Below are 21642 nucleotides of genomic sequence, written 5' to 3' on the forward strand. Positions count from 1 at the left end.
TATTAACGTAGCTAAGCATTTCTTTATTTCTAGATTTCATGTCTCCTATGGCCAGAGTAAAATAATTGAGCAGCATTTAAAAAAAATAATAAAATTACCCTTATTAAGTATATAAAGATGTGGCCTACATATATGTATCTGTGTATGCAGATTTGGGCTGTGGTATATAAGCATTCATGTATTATATGATGAATGTAGCATTAATTTGAACGTACACAAAGACTGAAACAAAACAGGCCAGTTTGGCTTGATTGGGCCACTCCTGGAAAATAAAATTATAACCAGAAATATCTTCAGACAATTGTTTGTTGTCGATTACTGATCATCTGAAAACTTCATAGGAAGTAAACACCATCTCCAAACATAATAAACCTGAACTGATCACCAAGGTAAACATAAGCATGTACTGATGACCAAATGTGCTTTTACCAGGATACCCAGAAGACTGATGTGACATTTCACAATTTTCCCTCAAAAGTAAATTCCAACATATATTCCGAACTCAGCAACAACAGTGACAATCACTTACTCCTCAGATTTCCCATTCCAGGTGTCAGGCTCATTCTGGGAGGCAACGTGCTGTGATATGGTGGAGTAGTGCTGAATAAGATATCATTTGGGAGAGCCTGGTCTAGCATTGAACTTCGAGAGCTGGCATACGAAGATCCTCTTCGATTGCTACATATACTTTCATCTGACAGGGTACGATAAAGTGTCCTCCGTGGAGAAAGGTTTCCATAAAATGAAAACTAAACATCAAAATATGGAGATATAAGAACATATATTACTGGTTAAAATAATTTCCACTAGCATATCCCATCATCAGACTGCTGGGAGTATTCTTCTGGGCAGGCATTCTGAAATTGTTGAGCTAACACAGATCAGAGATTTGTTCCATCACATCAGCTCTGTACTGAGGCCTCAGAAAGTTGAATTGGATTTTCATACTTCTTCCTCTCGATATTTTGGAACAAATTTCCATGAATTAATCAGATTTTGTGCAGCTTTATTAATTCTAAATGTTAAATGAAATCTCCATAGCATTATGACAGCAATTTTTTTTTCCAGAAATATATGTATCTAAGACTACCAGCTTTTGGTAACATTTATTGAGGACTGTACTCTTTGATTTTAATTTGAAATGGCTATGCTTTAATATTTAACATTCTGAACTGATACATGGTGCAATATAATTCATTGAACAGTAAGAGTGATTTTAGAGACTGCATTTCTACAAATATCATGAAATAGGCTTAGTGAATAGGATAATAGAGTTCAGTGGAAACTGTTACATATTTCAAAAAGTTATTTAACCAAAACCCAAACATCTACAGCAGAACAAGATGTTATTGTAGTGTAAAACTGGGCCATTCCACTTCATAAGTCATTCTTCAGCACTGCAAATCCTGTTACTTCTCACATGTACAAAGGTCAGTTATTTTAATTATTTTTACTGGTTTCTCTTGCATGTAACAATTTAATATCTAGCCCTATTTGCCATGTAGCTAACTACAAGAAGCATACTCTCTATGAAGAATGTAAGCTCAGGATCAGTAACTCTTCAAAACAGTCAATCTAGCATAGAGTTAAAAATATCTACATTGTTATATTTCTGAACAAAATTCACTCACTGATGAATGCGTCTAAAAAGAATAGACAGAAACGCTCAATCATGCCACAAAGAACAGTCATTGCAGAACAGTTAAATGTATTTCATATCTTTAGTTCAGGAAAGCATCTATCTTGAGGACAATACAGAAAATGCTGAATTGTTAGAATGTTTAACTATGTCCCAAAGAAGATTAAGGCAGATTCTCAGATTCTAATCTAGGAAAGCATCATAATATCAGCAAGGGGAAAAAAGAAAGGGGGGATGATCAGTTCTAAAGGTTGGAAACAACCTATATGATCATCTAGTCTAACCATCATAGGAATGAACGTCAGGCCAAATCCTTATTTTAACACATGTAAAATAGTGGTATCAACAGTCACGAGCAGCAGTGCTGGATAAAAGACATACACAATGTCCATAAGTATATGGACATTAAGTATAAGGTATCCTTTTATAAACAGTGGTTAAAGAACACCAAGAGCTGCTGAGTCTTAATAGGCACCACACTGGGCAAAAGATTAAAAACCTTCTTTCTGTGAATTAAAAGCATCTCCAATCCTCTTTAACACACCTGAGATTCAGCAAGCATTCTGCTTCAACTCTTGTATGTTTCTGAAGTTTCCCAACATCACATTGCATTTTTATCTAAAAAGATTGGCCAGTAGCTCTTCAAATATGTTAAACTTTAATTGTTGAAGCTTTACAGAGTTTCAGAGCATGACAAAAATTAAACACTACACATTCTAGAGAGTTCACTATTCCCTGCTCTTTGAAGAAGGTGAGATAAAATGAAACCGAAGATGTGATTCAATTCTGTTCAATTATACATACTCAGAAAAATTACTTTCTGGTTTGCTGTCAAAAGCAACTGACTAAGCTACAGCAAGATAACTACTACTCTCTACGAGGACATCATCAAAGACTGGATAGTGCTAATTCCTGTGGCTTCCTGTGGGGGTCTCCTGCAAATCAGAGCCCGTGGTCTCTCTTACTTAGATATCTTGAGGGGAGAAGGGGACAGTAGTAATAGATCTCAGAACGGCCACATCACCTCACTCCTTATGTAGGCAGCCTTGAAATGACAGAAACATTGGCAGTTCTTGAAATCATCACAGAAAGTCAAATTTTGCACTAATCATAATTCATAAAAACCTCTAGGACATTATTCATAAGAATTCAACTACATACTTAATGTACTTAACATACTTAACATATTGCACTTTAAAAATACATATAATCTGAATTCTAAACTCTGCACTTAGAGGATTCCCATGCGTTTCTTTGGTTCAGATGTGATTACGTTATTTAGCACACTGAATGAACACCTGGGGTTAAGAGGGCATTGAATTTATATCTAAGTGTGACAATTACTCGAGCAATTCAATTGTTTTGAGCTTTATTGCAAATTAAGCCCAAAAAATCAGAATCATGTATACATGAAACCTAGAAAATATTAAATTCCCTATACTCTTCTTGTGAACTTTTTAATAGTCCTGATTGTCTTCATTCGGTATAGAGTTACGCTCTCCTCCAACACCATCAACTATGTACTTCCAACTACTGGTTGGAGTACTTCCAACTACTGCCTATGTAAAATTGTGATTCGGACAGAATTGTCTGTACTGAGTAGCACAAGACAGGGGAAAAGCAGGCTTACTTTTATTCCTCTGCCTAAATATAATTTGAGGTGAATAAATGTAACCATCCAACCTTGAAAATGTTACTCTTAACCTTTGAAATTATAATTAACTTACTCAACCTTTACAGTTAAGCAGAGTCATACTTAGACAAACACTGTATTTCATACATAATCATGAAGTAGGTATGATCTTCTTGATGTGGGAGCTGACGTTTTGGGATTTATGCTGAGTATTTAAAGCGTTCCCAAGGAATATACTTAGTTTACACAGAATGTTGCTGCCTTTCCTATAGACATTTTCGGAATGCCAGAAGATCATTTCTAACATAACTGTGTCTGAATTATATACAAAGAAAGTAGCTAACCTTTCTTCTCCCCTCCTCCACAGAGATGTTTTCTGGAAGCATCAACTTCAGAAAATCTTCTTTGGACAACACTTGCTGGCTTTCAACAATGGCATTCCTCACGGCAGTTTGAAGTGGACTTGATGCAGACACAGCATCTATATCATCATATACTCTGTTGAAACAATTGCAAAATAAGCAATAGTGCTCTTGGATTTATTTTCAGTCACAAAATAAAACTTGTTAGATTTATCTCCTGCTACAGCATGCTTTCATTTATAACATTTTCCAGGCATTTTATATTAAACTGTTTGTGGGTTTTATGGGTCCAAGATGAAATTCTTAAGTCACTGAAAGATCTGAAGAGGGAAAAAAAACCCAACCAACAAACAAACAAAAAAAGAGCATAATGCCAGTTTCTCCCAACTCGCCTCTCTCCTTTTCACACACAAGATTTCTGTATTGTTGAGGTTTTACTCATATCAACATTTTCAATAGCTCCTCACAAATCAAAACAATTTTTAATTCCTTAGCAAATAAGACAATCTAGATTTTTTAGTGTGATATTGTATCCAAACTGAAAAAATTACTATGGTCATCAACAGCAACATTTGAGGTATATTTGTAATCAATTGTGCCATGTGCCAAGTGTGTTTCATTATCAGCAATTTCATACAGCTATTTAGACAAATAAACAGCTGTCTTCTTTAATTATCAGTATATAAAAATGTATTTACAGTCAACAAAGGACTGTCAAGCTGAATTATTATTTTTCACCCTCCTTCCAGTGAGAAAGGAGAGAATTTTAGCAGATTTACTCTTGAAATGCAATCTAAGGAACCAGAGATTCCCAGTCACATAGAACATGCATTTGAATCCATTACTTACTGTCAAGTGCAGCATAATCTGTCCTCAGCGGAGAGAAAACAAGCTTTGCTATGGTAAAGTGTAATTCTCAGTGAATTATATCCTATAGTGGCACAACATTCAGCAATTGACCTGATTTCCAACATCATTGCTAATTAGAGATGTTATTTTATTTCAACATAATTATCCTCAGAGGGATATTTCCTCTCTGTGATGTATAGAAAGCTTTCCTAGAAAGAAAGAGGTGAAGAAGTGCTCTAAACCATGGAAAAACCTGAAAATGTTTTCTGGTATAAGAAGTGCTGCCATATTCAATTAATATTTCATAAATTGAACTAGCTCTTGAAGATGCTTTTCAAAATAGCTGTGGTTTCATTCTAAATGCCATGCCTCATTATGCAATTTTGTTTTAAGGGTTCTATTTGAAATAAAAAGAAATTATTTCAGAGGTTCATTAATTTCAAAATACAAAAACTTGTAGGAATCAATGAAGCTACTACTTTCCAAATGCAAGTACTCCTATGACCGAGCAATTTAATATTTGAAAGCCTAAAATAAATAAGCAAACAAATAAACAGATCACCTATACAATACCACAGAGAAACGTAAATAACAAGGACAGGAAGGTAGTAAAGTTGTATTTTTAAATTTTGAAAATTAAAAATGTTAGCAATATCATCAAGCTTTTATCTTATAAATTTGTACACACATCCACTACAAAGTATTAGATGGAAATATCCCATTCCTATTAAATGGAGTAATCCCGTTTTAGGCATTTGAAAATCAGGGGCTGCATGCCATATTGTAAATTTATCAAGATAAGTAGGGCCAAATATGATTTATTGAGATATAGAATTAAACAAATTATGCACAGAAAGATATCAAAGAGGTTATCAGACAAGATGATTCTGACGGTAACAGAAATTTGAACATTTGTTCTAAACAGCTGATTCAAGTATTAGTTATTGCTGCAGTACTTGGAAAGTTTCATGTCTATTTGAACTGCTGCATCTTTTCCTTTGAATGCAAGTGTTCTCCTTCCACCTAAGAGTAACATTTTCTTAATGAACTATTCCTACATTAAGTTGTACATGCAGCTGTTGACTAGAACTGATAAGATTATCTTTGTCTAAATGTTATTTGCTAAAATAAATTTAAAATGCATTGCTAATGAAGCCTGCGCATTGTGCTTAATCTCTTGAGCATCAGAGATTAGGATTAGAGACACTTGGTCTCTGTCTTGTGAGGTCCTATCCACCAGTTCCTACCTATTTGTTAAAATACTTCAGAAAAAAGTATATGGAAACCATTCAAATATCTCAAGTGCCATTATTTTTCCTAGTTACCCACATAGATGTGTGCTAAATTCATAGTCACCTCTCTCAATCTCTAATGTATTAGTTGACAAAATATGCAACAAGGTAGGAAGGTTTAATACAGAAACATTAAGAAGCAAGCTATTTTCAAGTAACTGTAATGTTACTGAAGATTTCTAGAAAAGGCCTTTAGACATATAACAATTGTGGCTTTCCAATTGTTTCCCAGAGATTTGAAAAGGTCATACATAAAGATACAGGAATAAACCAAACATTTGAAATGGAATCTGTAATTTTTCATCTTTCTATCCTACTTTAAAATATATTTTCTTTGCTCTTCTGCCCCAAACGTAGTTGAAAAGAATTCTTACTCGTGGCATTCAGAAATTTCAGATTCTTCGGGTGTAGGACTTCCTTCTGATTTCTTCCATCCAATCACGTATTTACTCACTGCTCCTTGTCTGTGGTATGGTTTTGAAACTGACCCAGAAATCTGTTGACTACTATTCTGCGACACTATATAGACTTTGGAGGTATCTAGAGAGCCACTCTTTTTAGAGCAATGTGTTGATGGGCTTCCTGAATGATGTGACCCACTGAAAAAGCAAAGGAAACACACAAAACAGCAAATCAAAAATTCTTCCCCGTGTACTCAGATATAATTCTCAATGTTCACTTTTACTCAAGTTAAAATCAAGGCAGCAGCATCAGTACAATAATTTTCTACATACTGCTTATATATATGTATATATATCAAATGTCTTTGATGATAATACAATAATAATGAGCTTTTAAAGCAAATAATGTCCAATTTAACATGCTGAAATGCCAACACAAACCATGATGTGAGCCAAAATTAACCATGATGTGAGTCAAAATTAAAGACACAGGCTTAATACAAATACATGGATTTCCATTTGCTTTTTTCAGTAAATATGTACATACACAAACATTATTCATAGTATAATTCAATTTATGTCAAGGCTCTATATAGGGAATTATCCCAAATATCTAAGAATTCTATGTCTCTTCCACTTCACACTGATTTTTCAAGCTTATGACAGTTTAAATTCAGTCTTTCATTCAGTACCATTATCTGGATGATTTTAATAGTTTCTTTTACTACAAATAATAGCATCTAACCGACAACTCTCAAAATGATTCAAAACGAGCTAAATCAAACACTTCCTCAACAAGCAAAGTTGTTCTTTTCACCTTGGATGCGAAGCAACCAATGCATTCACAAACCAAGAGTCTGAACTTAAATTAGAGACTGGAAATTGAAGCAGCAGCTCCTAACATTCATTATTGATTTGCAAATACTAAACACATTGCTACTTTTTAATGTACAGGATTCATTCACAAAGGACCAGAAGAGGTTGTTGAGTCAAACACAAGCAGTGCACATGCACAGATGTCATTATATCTGATTAAACTGCATGATATGGAAGAAGCTCCAAACATCTCTCTTTTTCCCCACAAATGCAGAAACAAGATCAGGAGTTTTTGAGGAAGACAATAAATGAGGTGGTGTTAATAGCAGTATGATTGCTCTCATGCTTGTTATCCTTGCAAAAGTGTAAAGAAATTATATCAAGACATTTATATAAAGGCATAATCAGAATAATTCAGTAACAAAAAACTGAAGTCTAAAGGTGAAGAAAGTATTGAAGCATAATGTAAAAAACATATCAGACTGACAACAAGGACACTATCCAGAGCATTTTAGATTTTTCTATGTAACTGAACTCCAGAAAAACTGAACATCCAGCTTCATTCTGTACGTTTTAAATACCAGGACATTTTTCTAAGAAATGAAATACTTATAGAAAGTTGCTTTTAAATGAGTTCAAAGCAATGGTTAGAATAAAAACTGTATATTCTCAGCATCCAAATGGTACTGATGGTCTATGCGAGGAAAAAAAACCTAAAGGCAACGGAGCTGTTTCAGCTACAGTAACCTAAAGGCATTTGATAATTCATGTGTGTACTTAATATAAAATAGGAGAGAGAAAGCCATTAACAACGTAGCTGCAAGACATAGTGTTGTGCATAGCTCAAGTCAATCTTGTAGTTTGAAATAGTGTTTCACACAGCAGACTTAATTCTCAGAAATCAGTTATTTTTAAGTGGTTCTTTATCTGATCACGTTAGAGAATCAAACCAATTGATGGCCAATTGAACTTAATTTATTCATAGAATCATCACAGAGTCACATAATCATGTTTTTTGCTTAATAAATTCAATTTTAATAAGGAAATAAGGAAAAAGCATTTGTAGATCTGTGACTTTCCACTAGTCTGTGGACTTGCTTTTCAGTTTTATGCTGTTTAGCCATTGTAAAACAAGCTCACTGTTCAACATTTATAAACTAATTTTGAGTAAAAGCCTTGTTTAAGGTAGAGCTTCATCATTGCAAATTATGAACAATTAAGAACTCAATGTCAGACCAGCTGGAAAATATACATGGGATGTGGCAGTAGATAGCACACAAATATTAACATTCTTGCTTCTCTTTGAATGTTACAGTATTGCAACATCACAGTTATACAAAGAGATTTTTTAAAAAATAATATAAGCCTGCAGGTGTTATATAGGTGATGTCAGCTTTTAAAATGAACTGTAAAATCATTTATCACTCCAGGATAATTTGAAGGATGCTGAAGAAAAGTTTGAACAATACAGATGGGTTACATAATGCAAGTCTGACATTTTCTTGTGGTGAAAGGATTTGGAACACAGATAGAAGCTGAACATCACTATTGCAAAGTGGAATTGGTCAGTCCTAACATGAGTTGTCATCTCAACTATAATTGCTACTTTGTAAATCTCTGGATAAACTCACTTACAATCTATTTAATCTATATATTTTTAATTGTTTTTTAAAGGAATCTATGGCATATTTATTCCAAATAAGTGATCAGCATAATACTTAATAGTTGCATGGAACCTTAATTATGAAAGCAGTCACACAAGTGCTGAAAATACATATTTTAGCCATCAGAAATCAATTACAGCCCTCTATGATGAAGTCCCAGAAAAGAGCATATTTCTTCCTAATCTGTAAAACTAAATTTCAACACATACAAAGCAGAGTAAATCTGAAGCTTCTACATTATCACAGATGTGGTAAAAGCTTAGTGTGAAACTATGTACTTACTTTTCACAAAAAGAACTACTGTACCAGTCAAAGCTATTCCCCATAAATTATAAAGAAAAAGTCTAACACTTAAAGTAAGCTTTGAAGACTAATTCAATCAAGCATATGAAGAAATGAGAATATTATTTTGTTATTTTCCTGTCCTAATTGACATTCAGAAGAAAAACGAGATGAAAAGAAGAACAATTTTCTTCCATTACTTTACAGAATAAAAACTTCCATTTCCTTCCATTACTTTACAGAATAAAAACTTCCACACATAGACCAAAGTCTCAAATTTAAAGTCATCATACAATGGGAAATGGGAGATAAAGACAACCAGTTGAAAAGTGTACTTTCACAGTTTCCTTTTAACAGGTGTACCATACATACATTCCATTGGTAACAAAAAGAAGAGTGCAAACACAGCTAGAAATACAGCTCAAGATACAAAAGCGTAAAGTATACGCCACAACAAGGTAAATTAGAGTTGATGGTATACAATGCAGTTTCATTTTATGTAAAAATTGCCAATTTTAATTTCTTTGATTCTCTTCATCATTTATCTGATGTAATTTGTTGCCCTGTACTAAATAAGTCTGTGAAATAAGTTCTAGGGGAAAAAAATATCGGGGAAAATATAGGGGAAATATAGGGGAAAGTCTGATGTCAAAGTAACATGACTGGGGTGTTTGGACCTACAACCCTCCTTACAACCAAGAAAGATGAGGAAAGACTAATTTTAAATTCACATGAATGACACAAAGTATCATGAAAGCATCTTATGTTTCCTTCGTCATCAACGAAAGTAAAATTGTTTTCTAACATTCTAGCTCTCAATCACTTGTAGAATATCATGGGATTGTCAAAGATTAAATCCAAGAAATTTCAGTAAACTTCTCAGTAATAGCACATGGTGAATTCCCAAATAGAAGTGAAATTATTGTCAAAACATATCCTAGAAATACATTGTGAGAATGACCTTCACAAATACTACAAAAACAAATACAACTGAAGAATTCAATTTATTATACCACTTCATTTTTAATCAGATGTTTCTCAGCTTTGAAAACCTAAGCAATTTGTACAAAGCTACACACACATTCTTGATCAGATCTGGAAGCAGGACTAGTCATGCTCCTTAAGCAGACTCATCAAAAATTACCTGAAAAACGCTATAATTCCTCACGGGTATTTGAATACAACAAAAATCAATATCAGGTATGTTTTCAAAGAAAAGTGAGGAAAAAAAATTCAATAACAACAACAAAAAATTATCTGAACATCAATCTATAAACCCAAATCCCTAATTTATAAGAAACACATACCTGGAATGAGAAGAGATTTCACTGAGGTCTCCCATACTTCCTTCAGCCGTATGACTGGCAGAAATAGCAGAGGCATAGCTGTGAACAGCATATATCTTAGCTGGATCCTCATCTAGCCCAGCAGTTTCAGAAGACTCAGTCCATTGCTCAGTACGACAGTGTACTCCAGACCTGCTGCCAGCAAGATGCAGAGGGGCCAGAAGAGGTGCAGATATACAAGGAGCTGTATCAATTCCACTGTCAGTTGAAGCTCCTTTTATATATGTTAATCCAAGCAGCTCAGGATCCATAAGATCTCCAGAACCAAAGTGCTTTTCATCACTGTTGCTGGATGTATTGCTAGATAGGGTGTTGCTGCTTGAGTGGCTTGAACAGCTTTTATCTCCAATCTTAACAGCAAGAGGAAAACAAAAAAGAACCACCTCAATTTAATTATAAAATCTTAATTTTAATGTAAATTACTGAATTTGTGCCATTCAAAGATTACTTTGTTATTTTTTTATGGAATGCTATAATTGCAAAGTATGAAAAAACAAATTATACCACTAGTTTCTATTAAATAATTGCATAATTGCTAAACAGACTAGGATAGGACTAGAAGGAATGGCCTCAAGTAGTGCCAAGGGAGATTCAGGTTGGATATCAGGAAAAATTTATTCTCAGAAAGAGTGATCAGGTGCTTGAATGGGTTCCCCAGGGAAGTAGTTGAGTTATCGTCCTACATTTAGATGTGATACTAAGGGACACGGTTTAGTTAGGAAATATTGGTGGTAGGTGGACAGTTGGACTAGATGATTTTGGAGGTCTTTGCCAACCTTAGTGTTAATTTGAGGCAGCAAATACAAGTGAATACTAGGCTCTATTTCCATCTTATATTGCAAATCATAAGATCTCACTTGAATTTTTTGATTATAGGACTTGCTTAACATCCATAAAATTGAATTTCTAGAGAGTTGAAACAAGCATTTGCTACAGCTAGAAGCATTCATAATTATTTGTTTAAACAATTTCTGCTGCAAATCTGAAGATCACAGGAGAATGAATTACCCTTGGCTTTTTCTCTGTGTGGGTGAAATACACTGTTTATTGAATCGAATCCAATTGGATGTATGGCCGCTTGAACTCCAGCCAAGTGCAATGTATGTGTACCAGATGAAAGTAACTTCAGTAATACGCCTCCAAACAAAGTATGGCAACTGAAGTGGAAGAATTATGTCACGCGTTTGTGTCAATAAAGTTTTTGTGTTTTGCTTTTCTTTCCTAAAAAGAGATTTTATAGAAAGCTGGATTAACTTATCTTTGTAACATCTCTGAGTAGCCAGAGCAAAGGCAGATGGGCTTCTACTACGCAGAATATAAATGGGTAGGGAGACCCTTATTTTTTCAATCTTTTATTTTTTAATGAGATTTCCCTCCTAGCAGATGTATATACACATAGTTGTTACTAATACAGTAAAGCAGTTTGAAAAACCAGACTCCAGAAATAACATTCCCACTCCATATAGGAATTAACACGCCTCAGAATTTGAGAAAATTATTTTTAAAAAAAGTAGGGGTTGTATTTGCATTTCTTCTATCCCTTACAAAATGGCCATGACCTTAAAAACAACAGAACAACTGATAAAAATACAAATGAGCAGTTTTCCCAAGGAGCTACTTTGGTAAGTGTCCAGCAAAAAGGACTCTTTTTCTATTGTAAATGTAAAACAGAACCAAAGTGGAAAGGAACAGGAAAAGAAAAGGTCAAATAAATAAATAAATAAATAAAATAAACTACAGGATAGACATTTTCTATAATACTTAAAGAATCCACAGAGTATTGTATGTTTAAAGTGTGAATTTCACTGGCTATCCCAAAGCTAATAGCTATTTGGCAAATCGAGTTGAATAAACAGGGAATGCCCAGAAGAATGTTAAGGTTCCTTTGCAAAGTGAGGTAAAGACTTACATGTGAAAGTTTGTTTGGCGACTCCTTGCCACTGCCATCTTTTTGTAAAGCCCGGTCTTTGTAGGAGCTGAGGATTTTGGTCGATGGTGCATGCCACTTGGTTTCTGCCATAAATAATTGTGTTTTAATTTCTGAATGCTAAAAAGATGAGTATACTGTACAAAGAAAAGAGCACATGGCTTAGCATCAGGTTTCAAACCTGTACACTCTTTGGAATCAGAGATGTGCAACTTTGCAGAATCATTAAAATCTAATTTTTCAAACATAATTAAGTGAAATTCAACCTGTTTTCCATCATTCATGATGCTTCCTGATGTTCAGGAGCTCATTTGGATATCTAGATATCCCACACCATATTCTATTAGATTGTCTGTAACAGCTCCATCTTTCACTGTCATGTCATATAACCACTTTTTGGGTGTAAAACTGTTACATCAGAAAGTGGCTGCACTTTTGCAAGTATTACAGTGGAAAGAGCATTTATTTTTGAGATTTGGTATTTGTTATTACCAGAATGTCTAGTTCCTTCCAAATTTTCATCTCGTTCTCTGCCTCCTTCAATCTCCAGTGAGCCTGAACCTTGGTGTTCATGAAGCAAAGGGGATTGGCACCTTTTAACATAAGCAGAAAATCAAGCCATTTGTTTTTTTTTTTCTAGAAAAATATTTACATGACAAACAACACTTTCTACTCTTCAAAGAAAAAATTTAGTAAAGTGATTTGTTTAAACAGTCATTATTTCTCCCACCAAGCAAGTATAGTAACATTTCCAAACACTGAATAGACATATTTACATACAATTTTCTCAACAGCACACTTATGTCCTTCAGTGTGAACAGACCACGATGACTTTGAGCTTTAAAAAGAAATGCATTCTTGGAGCTACAGTAGCCAAAGGGTTTTGCAGAGGATAACTATGGTAATGCATACTTAACTGCTTAATAAACTAAGCCCCACAGAAAATAATGGTATGTTTGCAAGTTTTCACACTCAGAACGTGTTTGCTAGATAAAATGCTTTATATTTTGTAAACTTTGTTCCTTCATTTTTACATAACATTATGAATGATTGTCTGCACTCATTTTAGAATTAAATCTATTTGAGATTACAATCTGAAATACAAATTCTACTGTAAAAATTGCAGAAATTAAGTTATTTCACAAAGCAACATAACAAAAATAAAATCGCAGTTAGTAATCTCTGTGCCAGTAAAAAGACACCAGATAGATTTTTATGCATATACTGTGGAAAAAAAAAAGTTTTTTTTTTAAATATTTGCACCTATTTAGCTGTCAGAGATTTCAGTGAACAGTCTCCAAGATATAGCATTTACATCTGCATGCACAAACAGCTATGCCAAAGGAATTTTTTGCATAGGCAAGACGATGCTTTCAGTATTTACATTTTTTTCTTACAGATAGTTTCCAAAAGCCAAATGCTTTTTCATTACACTATCTAAATGCTGCCACATCCCAACATTTTATAAGCATTTCAGCTAACTTTGTACAACAAAGTGATTCATTTAAAGTGATGAACAGATTTTTTCACGTAATATTTTTAAAACTTGAACAGCATGTTGGTTTTTTATTCATGGATAACTAATTTCTAAAACTTTCAGCACCAAGGGATTAACAGGCATGCAAACATAACACCTACATATTGCAATAGCCTTAAAGGGAGATGATACTTATGAAATACTGTTACTTTTTTGAGGAGAGATACTAAGGAATGGATACCACTGGAACAAGAACAGTAGGAAATAAAACCTTACAAGTCTATAAAGGTCATTTGTAAATTAAATACTCCCCCGGTGAAACTAAAGGAGGAGAAATCACTATATGGTCTCAGTTCTGAGTTACCAACTGATTTCTGTCCTGTCCTGGGAAAGCAGAACTAAGAACTGTTTGTTATTTACCAAAATTGTAAAATAATAGTTTGGTCCTAAAGAATTTAGTAGTATGAGTAAAATTATATTAGCATACAGATTAAACTACATCAAACCTCAGGAGTCTTAAAAGTTTACTAATAGATTTCCCAAATAAATCTATGATATGGAACATCCATATAAAATTTGTTTCAGAAAAAAGATGCATGGGAGATTCAGAAAGATTAGAAAAATAAAATAAAATCAATACCCATCATATCCCACTTGCTGTCTCCATTGGCTGCTACCACTGGGACCTGGGTCACTGGAGGAAGACTGGTTGCTTGGAGAACTTCTGTAATGTTGACTAGAGTCATTAACAGTGCACTGAAATATTCATAAAGTTTCAGACTTGAACTGTTGTTTTTTGTTGTTGTTGTTGTTTTTTTTTGTTTTTTTTTTTTAAATATACATTCACTTTTACAAACAAAACAGATAAAATATACTTAATGTACATTCTTTTTCAGAATTTTCTAAATACATCACTTATTTCATGATTAATCACAAATTTTCATTTTTTCCTCTGAACAAGTGGGATTACATACAAGTCAGAGCAGGTGGATTAGACCTCTAAATTCATGCATAGGAACCTCTGCCTTTCTGGGCAGCTGAAATGCACTGCCGAAATTTGTTTTTGATCAGCCTCCAACTCTTCACTTCTGTGCATATCAATCCATAACTCTGCAATTTCACTCAGCTACATTATCTCAATTTTTTTTCAAGATAATATGTAGGAATGAATTTATATACTCAGGGAAGACTTGGAAAAAGGTTGTTTTAGATTTAAGCACCACACTTTCCCAAGCACATGAAGTTCAATATGCAACTTCAGAGTTCAGCTTGAAAATTTCAAAGACATTTGCTTTATATTTTGTCTAACCATCAAACACACGTATGATAAACATGTAGATGGTTGAGTGCCTAATTCTTCAGCATATCCCATTCTGATAAGCACTGACAGGACTAAGCCTTTCACAATCAAGCAAATTATTCTGTAGCATACAGTTGAATTTCAATTGTGTGTTCTTTCCTCTTATTGCCAAGAATGCAGCACTTCTTGCTTAAATGAACCAGCTTTAAAGAAATGCCAAATTATCATCCCACACATTTCGAGCCTTCAAATTAATATTTAGGACATTATCCTCAAACCTTGGATATTGCCAACCTATTTCCCAGACAAGTGCCTACTTATTAGCCTGCTACACAAAAAGTGGCAACAAAATCAGGACCACAGAAATGTATTCTGAGGATGCCTCACTGCTCGTTCACAGAACAGTAGCATCTGTCTGATACTTGGAATGGATTCTGGACTCCAGGTGAAAGAACGCGCTCATCTACCACTGTGACTCAAAGACTAAAGTATACAGAATCTTCTTGCTGTGAAAAGCCAAAAAAGTGAGTCCAACTGAAGCTTCACTTTTAGACACTAATTAGGAGAAGCTGTCACAGAACTAGGTGAATTGTAAAAGAAGTAGATTTCAAACATATCTGCGTATTTCTCAAGGACAAATTACAGGCAAAACATTTAAATTTCCTTCTCAAAGAACTCTCCCCAGGAGGAGTTCTAGGAGTACAGGTGTTCAGCTCCCAGTTTTTAATTTCATCTTTGGTCTGGGCACCTAACTTGTCACATGTCACAGTAGTTAAACTGTTGCTGCTGATGCCTTTTGCTATATCTAGCCTTTTAAAGCTTTTTGCTGTATCTATAAACATTTCTGTTGTTTCTTCCTCTTTTTATCTGTAAAAAGAACCTCTTTATCGCAGACTTCAACGTTAGCTCATTTTCAGATTATCTGCGATAACTTCCTTTTTTTTAATCAACCTACTTTTCCCTGCCTTCACTCCTCTTCAATTTGACTAAAATGGTATTGCAGCTCAACCCTCTAAAAACTCTTCATCATTTTCCTAGTCTGAGTACACATTTTCACATTTACAAGACTATAAGTACTAATCAACCTCACTTCAAACTCTTGTTTTAATCACATCTCTCTGTCAAGCTATTAGCTATGCCTCTTGCTATGTGGAAACGACCTTGCCAATTAGAAACATTTCATGTTTCAGGACCCACATATCATAATTGATCGTTTCTCTCCTTTTTCATTATTTATATTCTGTATCATGCCTTCCCCAGAATAGCACTCATGCACTGCACTTGATTTGTTTAAGTAATCTAGAGATTGCTTCATGAGAAGAGAGAGCCTCTGTATTCCAAGCTTTTTATGTGCTTTATGGAGAGTAAGAATTGAAATTTGTTTGTGAACATTTTTTGGAAATGAGTATTTGGAAACAAAATTTGGAAATTTGGAAATTTCAGAAATTTTTCATTCTTTCCCTATTCATTCACATTTAGTATGCTTAACAAATACCCATCAAACCTGATATATTTGAGGAACATTCAATGTATTTTTTCCTTATGTTAGATTTTTCCAAAAATATCTGTAATGAGATGTCAGAGCTCTTCTACTAAATAAGGTAGACAGTATAGCAGTAACAGCATTTAATGATTTCAGCCAGAAATTTTAAGGATGTACAAGAATCGTACTTCAGATTTTTATATAATTTAGCTATTCCAAACATGCAATATTATATCCTTGAAGATGAGAACTACATCACTCCAGAGAGAAGGACATTAAGCAGAAATAATGCGAACAATAAGGGACAGAGAGCACAAGACCTAAAGTTTTCCTAAATAATTAAAGATGTATGTATTTACAATTTTTAAAAAGAAATTCTTTTGTTATGATTACAATTGAATTAGAACAGAGCTAAGATTTAAAGATACCATCCCATCATCTACCATACATTATATATTCAAATCACAAGCTCTGCTTTGTTTAATTAAAAGCAGGGGAAAGCATAAGGACTAGTAATGAGTTACACAATCCTTTGAAACTATGCAAATAGTGTGGTAATGAGATTAAATCATTCATTTTTAGAGGGATGGGTTCATTTTATTTACACCCTTAATTGCTTAAATAGGATCCCAAAAGGTGGAGGACAGGACATTGTTTAGATCAAAAAGTAACTAGGGTTTCCTACTTTACTGATTTGGGACTAAAGGGGAATGTTGGTGTCCTCATCAGTAGGATCCTCTTAGAGTACACTCTTATCACGAACAACAGAAGTCACTTGTTTCATATAGAATGAACTGTAATCAATTAATTCCCTCTGATACAACCTCAGAATTATTGTTGAAACTCAACAAAATAGCATGAATCTTCAAAAGTTGTTTAAAATCAAGTACACCAGAGTTCTACAGAACAGAGATATCTAAGGCATATTAGGAAAATGATGGGCATTAAAGGTATACTACCTTGCACCATCTGGCAGTTTCCTATCAAAAGAAGTGCTGCGAGGAATGGCTGTCTGAGCCTGCTGGAGAAGCTGCTGGCACTGCAGTCTGTCAGATGTTCCTAGGATTGGAGAGGCACGAGAGAGAGGCTGCCCAGCGGGAGTCGGCACCCGATGCCAAGTGGTATTTCTTCTGAAAGGGGTTTTATACTCACATGGGGTGCCTTCACTGTCAAGTTTGTATTCCACCATGGGTATACGACAAAGTTCTGAACAACCCCTGTTGGATGAACAAAAATCACGATCAGCCTTACTGGAGAGAACAGAAAAAACAATCTTGTAGTCAGATGTACAGGCATTTTTTTCTGGGTGCTTAGAGGTGTTCATATAGCGTTAAGCTGTCCTTTGCATGCTGCAAAGCTATCATGCCAAGCAGGTGGGAAACATGTCAAAATAGAGGATTCGCTCTCCTGTGCTCAAAAGTTTTCTCTCTCTTGTTTCTCTTCAAAAAGACGAAAATATTAAGCTTTAATTTATATATTAATGTGAAGAACACCTCTCCTATGAAGACAGGCTGAGGGAGCTGGGATTTTTCAGCCTGGGGAGGAGAAGGCTCTGGGGAGACATCATTGCGCCTTTTCAGTACTTGAGGGAAGCTTGTAAAAAGCAGGGAGAGATCAACTTTCTTCAGAGTGTGATAGTGATATGGCAAGAGTGAATGGCTTCAAACGAAAAGAAGAGAGATTTAGGCTAGATTTGAGGAGGAAATTCTTTACTCAAAGGCTGGTGAGGTGCTGGCACAGACTGTCCAGCAAAGCTATGGATGCCCTATACCTGGAGGCATTCAAGGCCAGATTGGGTGGGCCCCAGGCAGCCTGAGCTGGTGGGTGGCAGCCCTGCCTACAGCAGGGGGTTGCAACTAGATGATCTTTAAGGTCCCTTCCAACCCAAGTTATTCTATGATTCTATCATCATTATTGAGAAATAGCCTTTATAATCTGTCCTGTTCTTCCCACTGACTACACTGTGATGTCAGTGATTAACTTGTAAATAAATATGTTTTTCCATTTATTTCTAAATAGTACTTCCTAATATTCCTCTGGGAGTCTCCATGCTGTGAAGACAAATTGTGACGCAGAAGAAAGAGACAAGTTGGAAAGCTTACAACTTTGGTTTGAATCTTACAGCATCATTAAATACTACTAGCATTCCCAGAAAGCTCAGATAACATTAGTGACACTGTTGCCCAAAAGATCAGTCTGCCTCTGGGGTATTTTCTGCAGACTCAAGCTGGACTTGTGTTAACAATAATTGTTTCACCAATTCATTAACAGAGATTACCAATGATTACCACTGCATTTATATCTCACATTCTCACAATAGTACCTATTGTTTCTCTGCTTGATAGATAGATAGTATGTACTAATTTAATTCTGTGAACAGCCTGAAAAATTCTATTGATGCACACCAAGTTAAAGCAAGAAACGGTCAAATTTCACTACTCTGTCCTTGAGCTCAGTCCTAATCAAAATTTGCTTTTGTCGAAAACTCAACATTCATAATTTCTGACTAAATTAAAAACACTTAAAGAAATTGTTATAAAGTTGCATAAAATGTTTATAAAGCGTGTACAGTCCTAACCTTGAAAATACTTTGGGACAAATGACCTAACACAAATACACAGTGCAGATTCGTATAGATGCTATCCCTCAAGGCTTCTCAGCAAAACCTTAAAGTAATACCTTCACTCCCAGTGTTTCAGTAAGCAGATCAAAATTAGGTATTATAAAAATGTTAACTATAATAATAATAATTAATTTTATATAACAATATATATTATATTATTATATTATATAATATATTATATTATATTAATTATATAATTAATTATATAATATAATTTTATATTATATTATATTATATTATATTATATTATATTATATTATATTAACTAAATAATAAATGTTAAATGTTAAAAATGCTATTCAAGGTTACTGAAAAGAAGATGCGTGTAACTTTAACAACTGCACTCCACATATTCTGTATCTACCCAGTGTAAACCACCAAATGCTTCTGGCTGCTGAATTTTATGGTACTTGAATAGGAACAGTGTTTATCATGTAGCATAAAAACCTCAGACCCCAAAAGAGGTAAAGAAAAAATTACAGTCATAATACAGAGGATAAAGCATTGTGGGTGCATATTTGTAGCTAGTGCAGGGCATACTGTGATAAAGATGAGATAAAGAAGGGTCACTGGAGTACTCTAAAACAGAACTCAGAATTCCTGTTTTTTCAAGCTTATTCTGTGGCTAAAGCAAACAAACGAAACAAAAAAAACCAACAACCAAGCACAATAGAACAAAAACCAACAACAAAACAAACCAACAAACAAAGGACAAAAAACTCAACAGGAAAATCTAATGAGTAAACTCTGATGATGTAGTTGGACATAGAATTTCTTGTGTTATTTTAAACAAAATCTAAGGAATCATGCTAACACTGTAAAAGAACATTATTTCTGCAAACTTAAGAACTCAGAAGGTAAGAAATCTCAAAATTAATTCTGCATACAACTTCATTTTACTCTCTTTCTGTCAGTGGAGTGAAACAATATATTTAGTATTTTGCTTTTAGCAGAGTTCTTTATCTCATTCCATGCATAGAAAGATCAGAGTTTGCTGGAGAGATGCTGCTCAATATGTAATTATCATTATGATTGAATACGTTAGATATTCAGTTGTATTTCTGTACTCATTTACGATGAGAAATTATTTGATAGGTGCATAATTTCACTGGGTATAAAACTCATTTCCTTCCAGTTTCTCTTATCACAGAGCATCAGAGATTGGCTTTCTGTTTTAGCATACCTACAGAGGTAAGAAGACCTTAAAAGTCTTCTATCACAGAAAAGAAATGGAGCTACAGAAAAACCAATATTATAAAATTATCAATTAATTTCAGAAGATCAATTTGGTCTCTCCCACCTCCCCTGCATGAATGTCACATTTATTCAGACTACCACTTCAAACCAGTTCCTTTATGAATATTTCTAACATTGTCTCACCCTTCTGAAAAGTCATGGAGCACAAATATTGGATTCCTAGAATGAGGAATCATGTGGTAAAGGCAAGTTAAGCAAATTGCACAGAATTGCATGAACATTTATACTGGAGAAGCCTAAATAGAAAGAACTTCTCCAGTGCAACATTCAACTTCTTATAAGACCATCTTTCTCTTCATAAGATTCCACATATTATTCACTATGTGCAACAAATGAGACCAACGTCTAAGGCACAATAGCCTCTAGCAGTGCAACCTTGATTCATTTCCAAAGCAGGGCGATAACATTATGTGAACACAGAAGGTTCTCAGAGAAAAAAAAAAACAACCATAAGATTGATTATTCAATTAAAGATTTTCATAAAACCTTATATACAAAACAAACAGAACAAAGAGTGTGCAGTTGATAAAGCAACGTTAATATTAGTTTAGCACACTGTGTAATTTTTCAGGCAGTCATATTCATTATTTGAATAGGAAGTTCAACAATTAAGTAGGCAACTATTTCAATCATTCTTCTGCTGATTTCTATGTATTATTTCATTCATTCCTTCATTCCCATAAATCTTAAGTGTTAAAAATAAAACATTCCCTCTCCAACTTTAATTATTAGGATATTGATTTCACAGTTTGTCTTAGTAATTGAGAAAGGCAACTATCATTATATCCCTTATTAATTACTTTGTAGGGGTTTTCTAAAGTATTGTAAGAATATCCATGGGCTCTAAAAGCAAAACAGATTGTTACTAACATCAGTTTGACTTAGCTTGCTAACTAAATCCTTATAGCATGATGTAAGAACAGCCAACAAACTCTCCATCAAAGAAAATTAATTTCAATGCCTTTAAACAAGTATTTTTACTGTACTAAAATATATTCCCTTCAAGGATAAATTACAATGAGAGAGGAATAAAAAAAATTTTTAAAAAAGCATGAAAATCTAAAAATGTTACTTTGGAATCCAAAATGGACCCCACCTTCTTAACTGTCACAAAAATCCCACGATACTCCATGGCTAAACTGAACTATTTTACATGACTTCCTTTGTCACATAAGACTATTTATTTTAATGTAAAAGTGCCCAACTATTCAATTCAGCATTTATATGGAAAGTAATAATTTACTGCTTCACAAACACTGGCTAAAGAACAGATTGGCAGTTTACTGAGATA

At 34.2% G+C, this 21642-nt stretch overlaps 1 protein-coding gene across 5 annotated transcripts in view; it reads right to left on the reverse strand.

The window, feature by feature from the left end:
* The window catches only part of SIPA1L2 (signal induced proliferation associated 1 like 2), a 141373-nt gene that overhangs the window by 17629 nt on the left and 102102 nt on the right, over positions 1-21642 (reverse strand). For all 5 annotated transcript variants that reach the window (XM_048935151.1, XM_048935150.1, XM_048935147.1 and 2 more), the window contains exons 11-18: positions 17431-17688; positions 14329-14412; positions 12704-12804; positions 12194-12297; positions 10246-10634; positions 6150-6374; positions 3617-3770; positions 530-749 (exon numbers count right to left, since the gene is read on the reverse strand). In XM_048935151.1, the coding sequence (XP_048791108.1) occupies positions 530-749; positions 3617-3770; positions 6150-6374; positions 10246-10634; positions 12194-12297; positions 12704-12804; positions 14329-14412; positions 17431-17688 (1535 nt within the window). The remainder of the gene's footprint in view (positions 1-529; positions 750-3616; positions 3771-6149; positions 6375-10245; positions 10635-12193; positions 12298-12703; positions 12805-14328; positions 14413-17430; positions 17689-21642) is intronic.

Source organism: Lagopus muta, chromosome 2, assembly GCF_023343835.1.
Source record: "Lagopus muta isolate bLagMut1 chromosome 2, bLagMut1 primary, whole genome shotgun sequence".
In the NCBI taxonomy this organism is placed as follows: Eukaryota; Metazoa; Chordata; class Aves; order Galliformes; family Phasianidae; genus Lagopus; species Lagopus muta.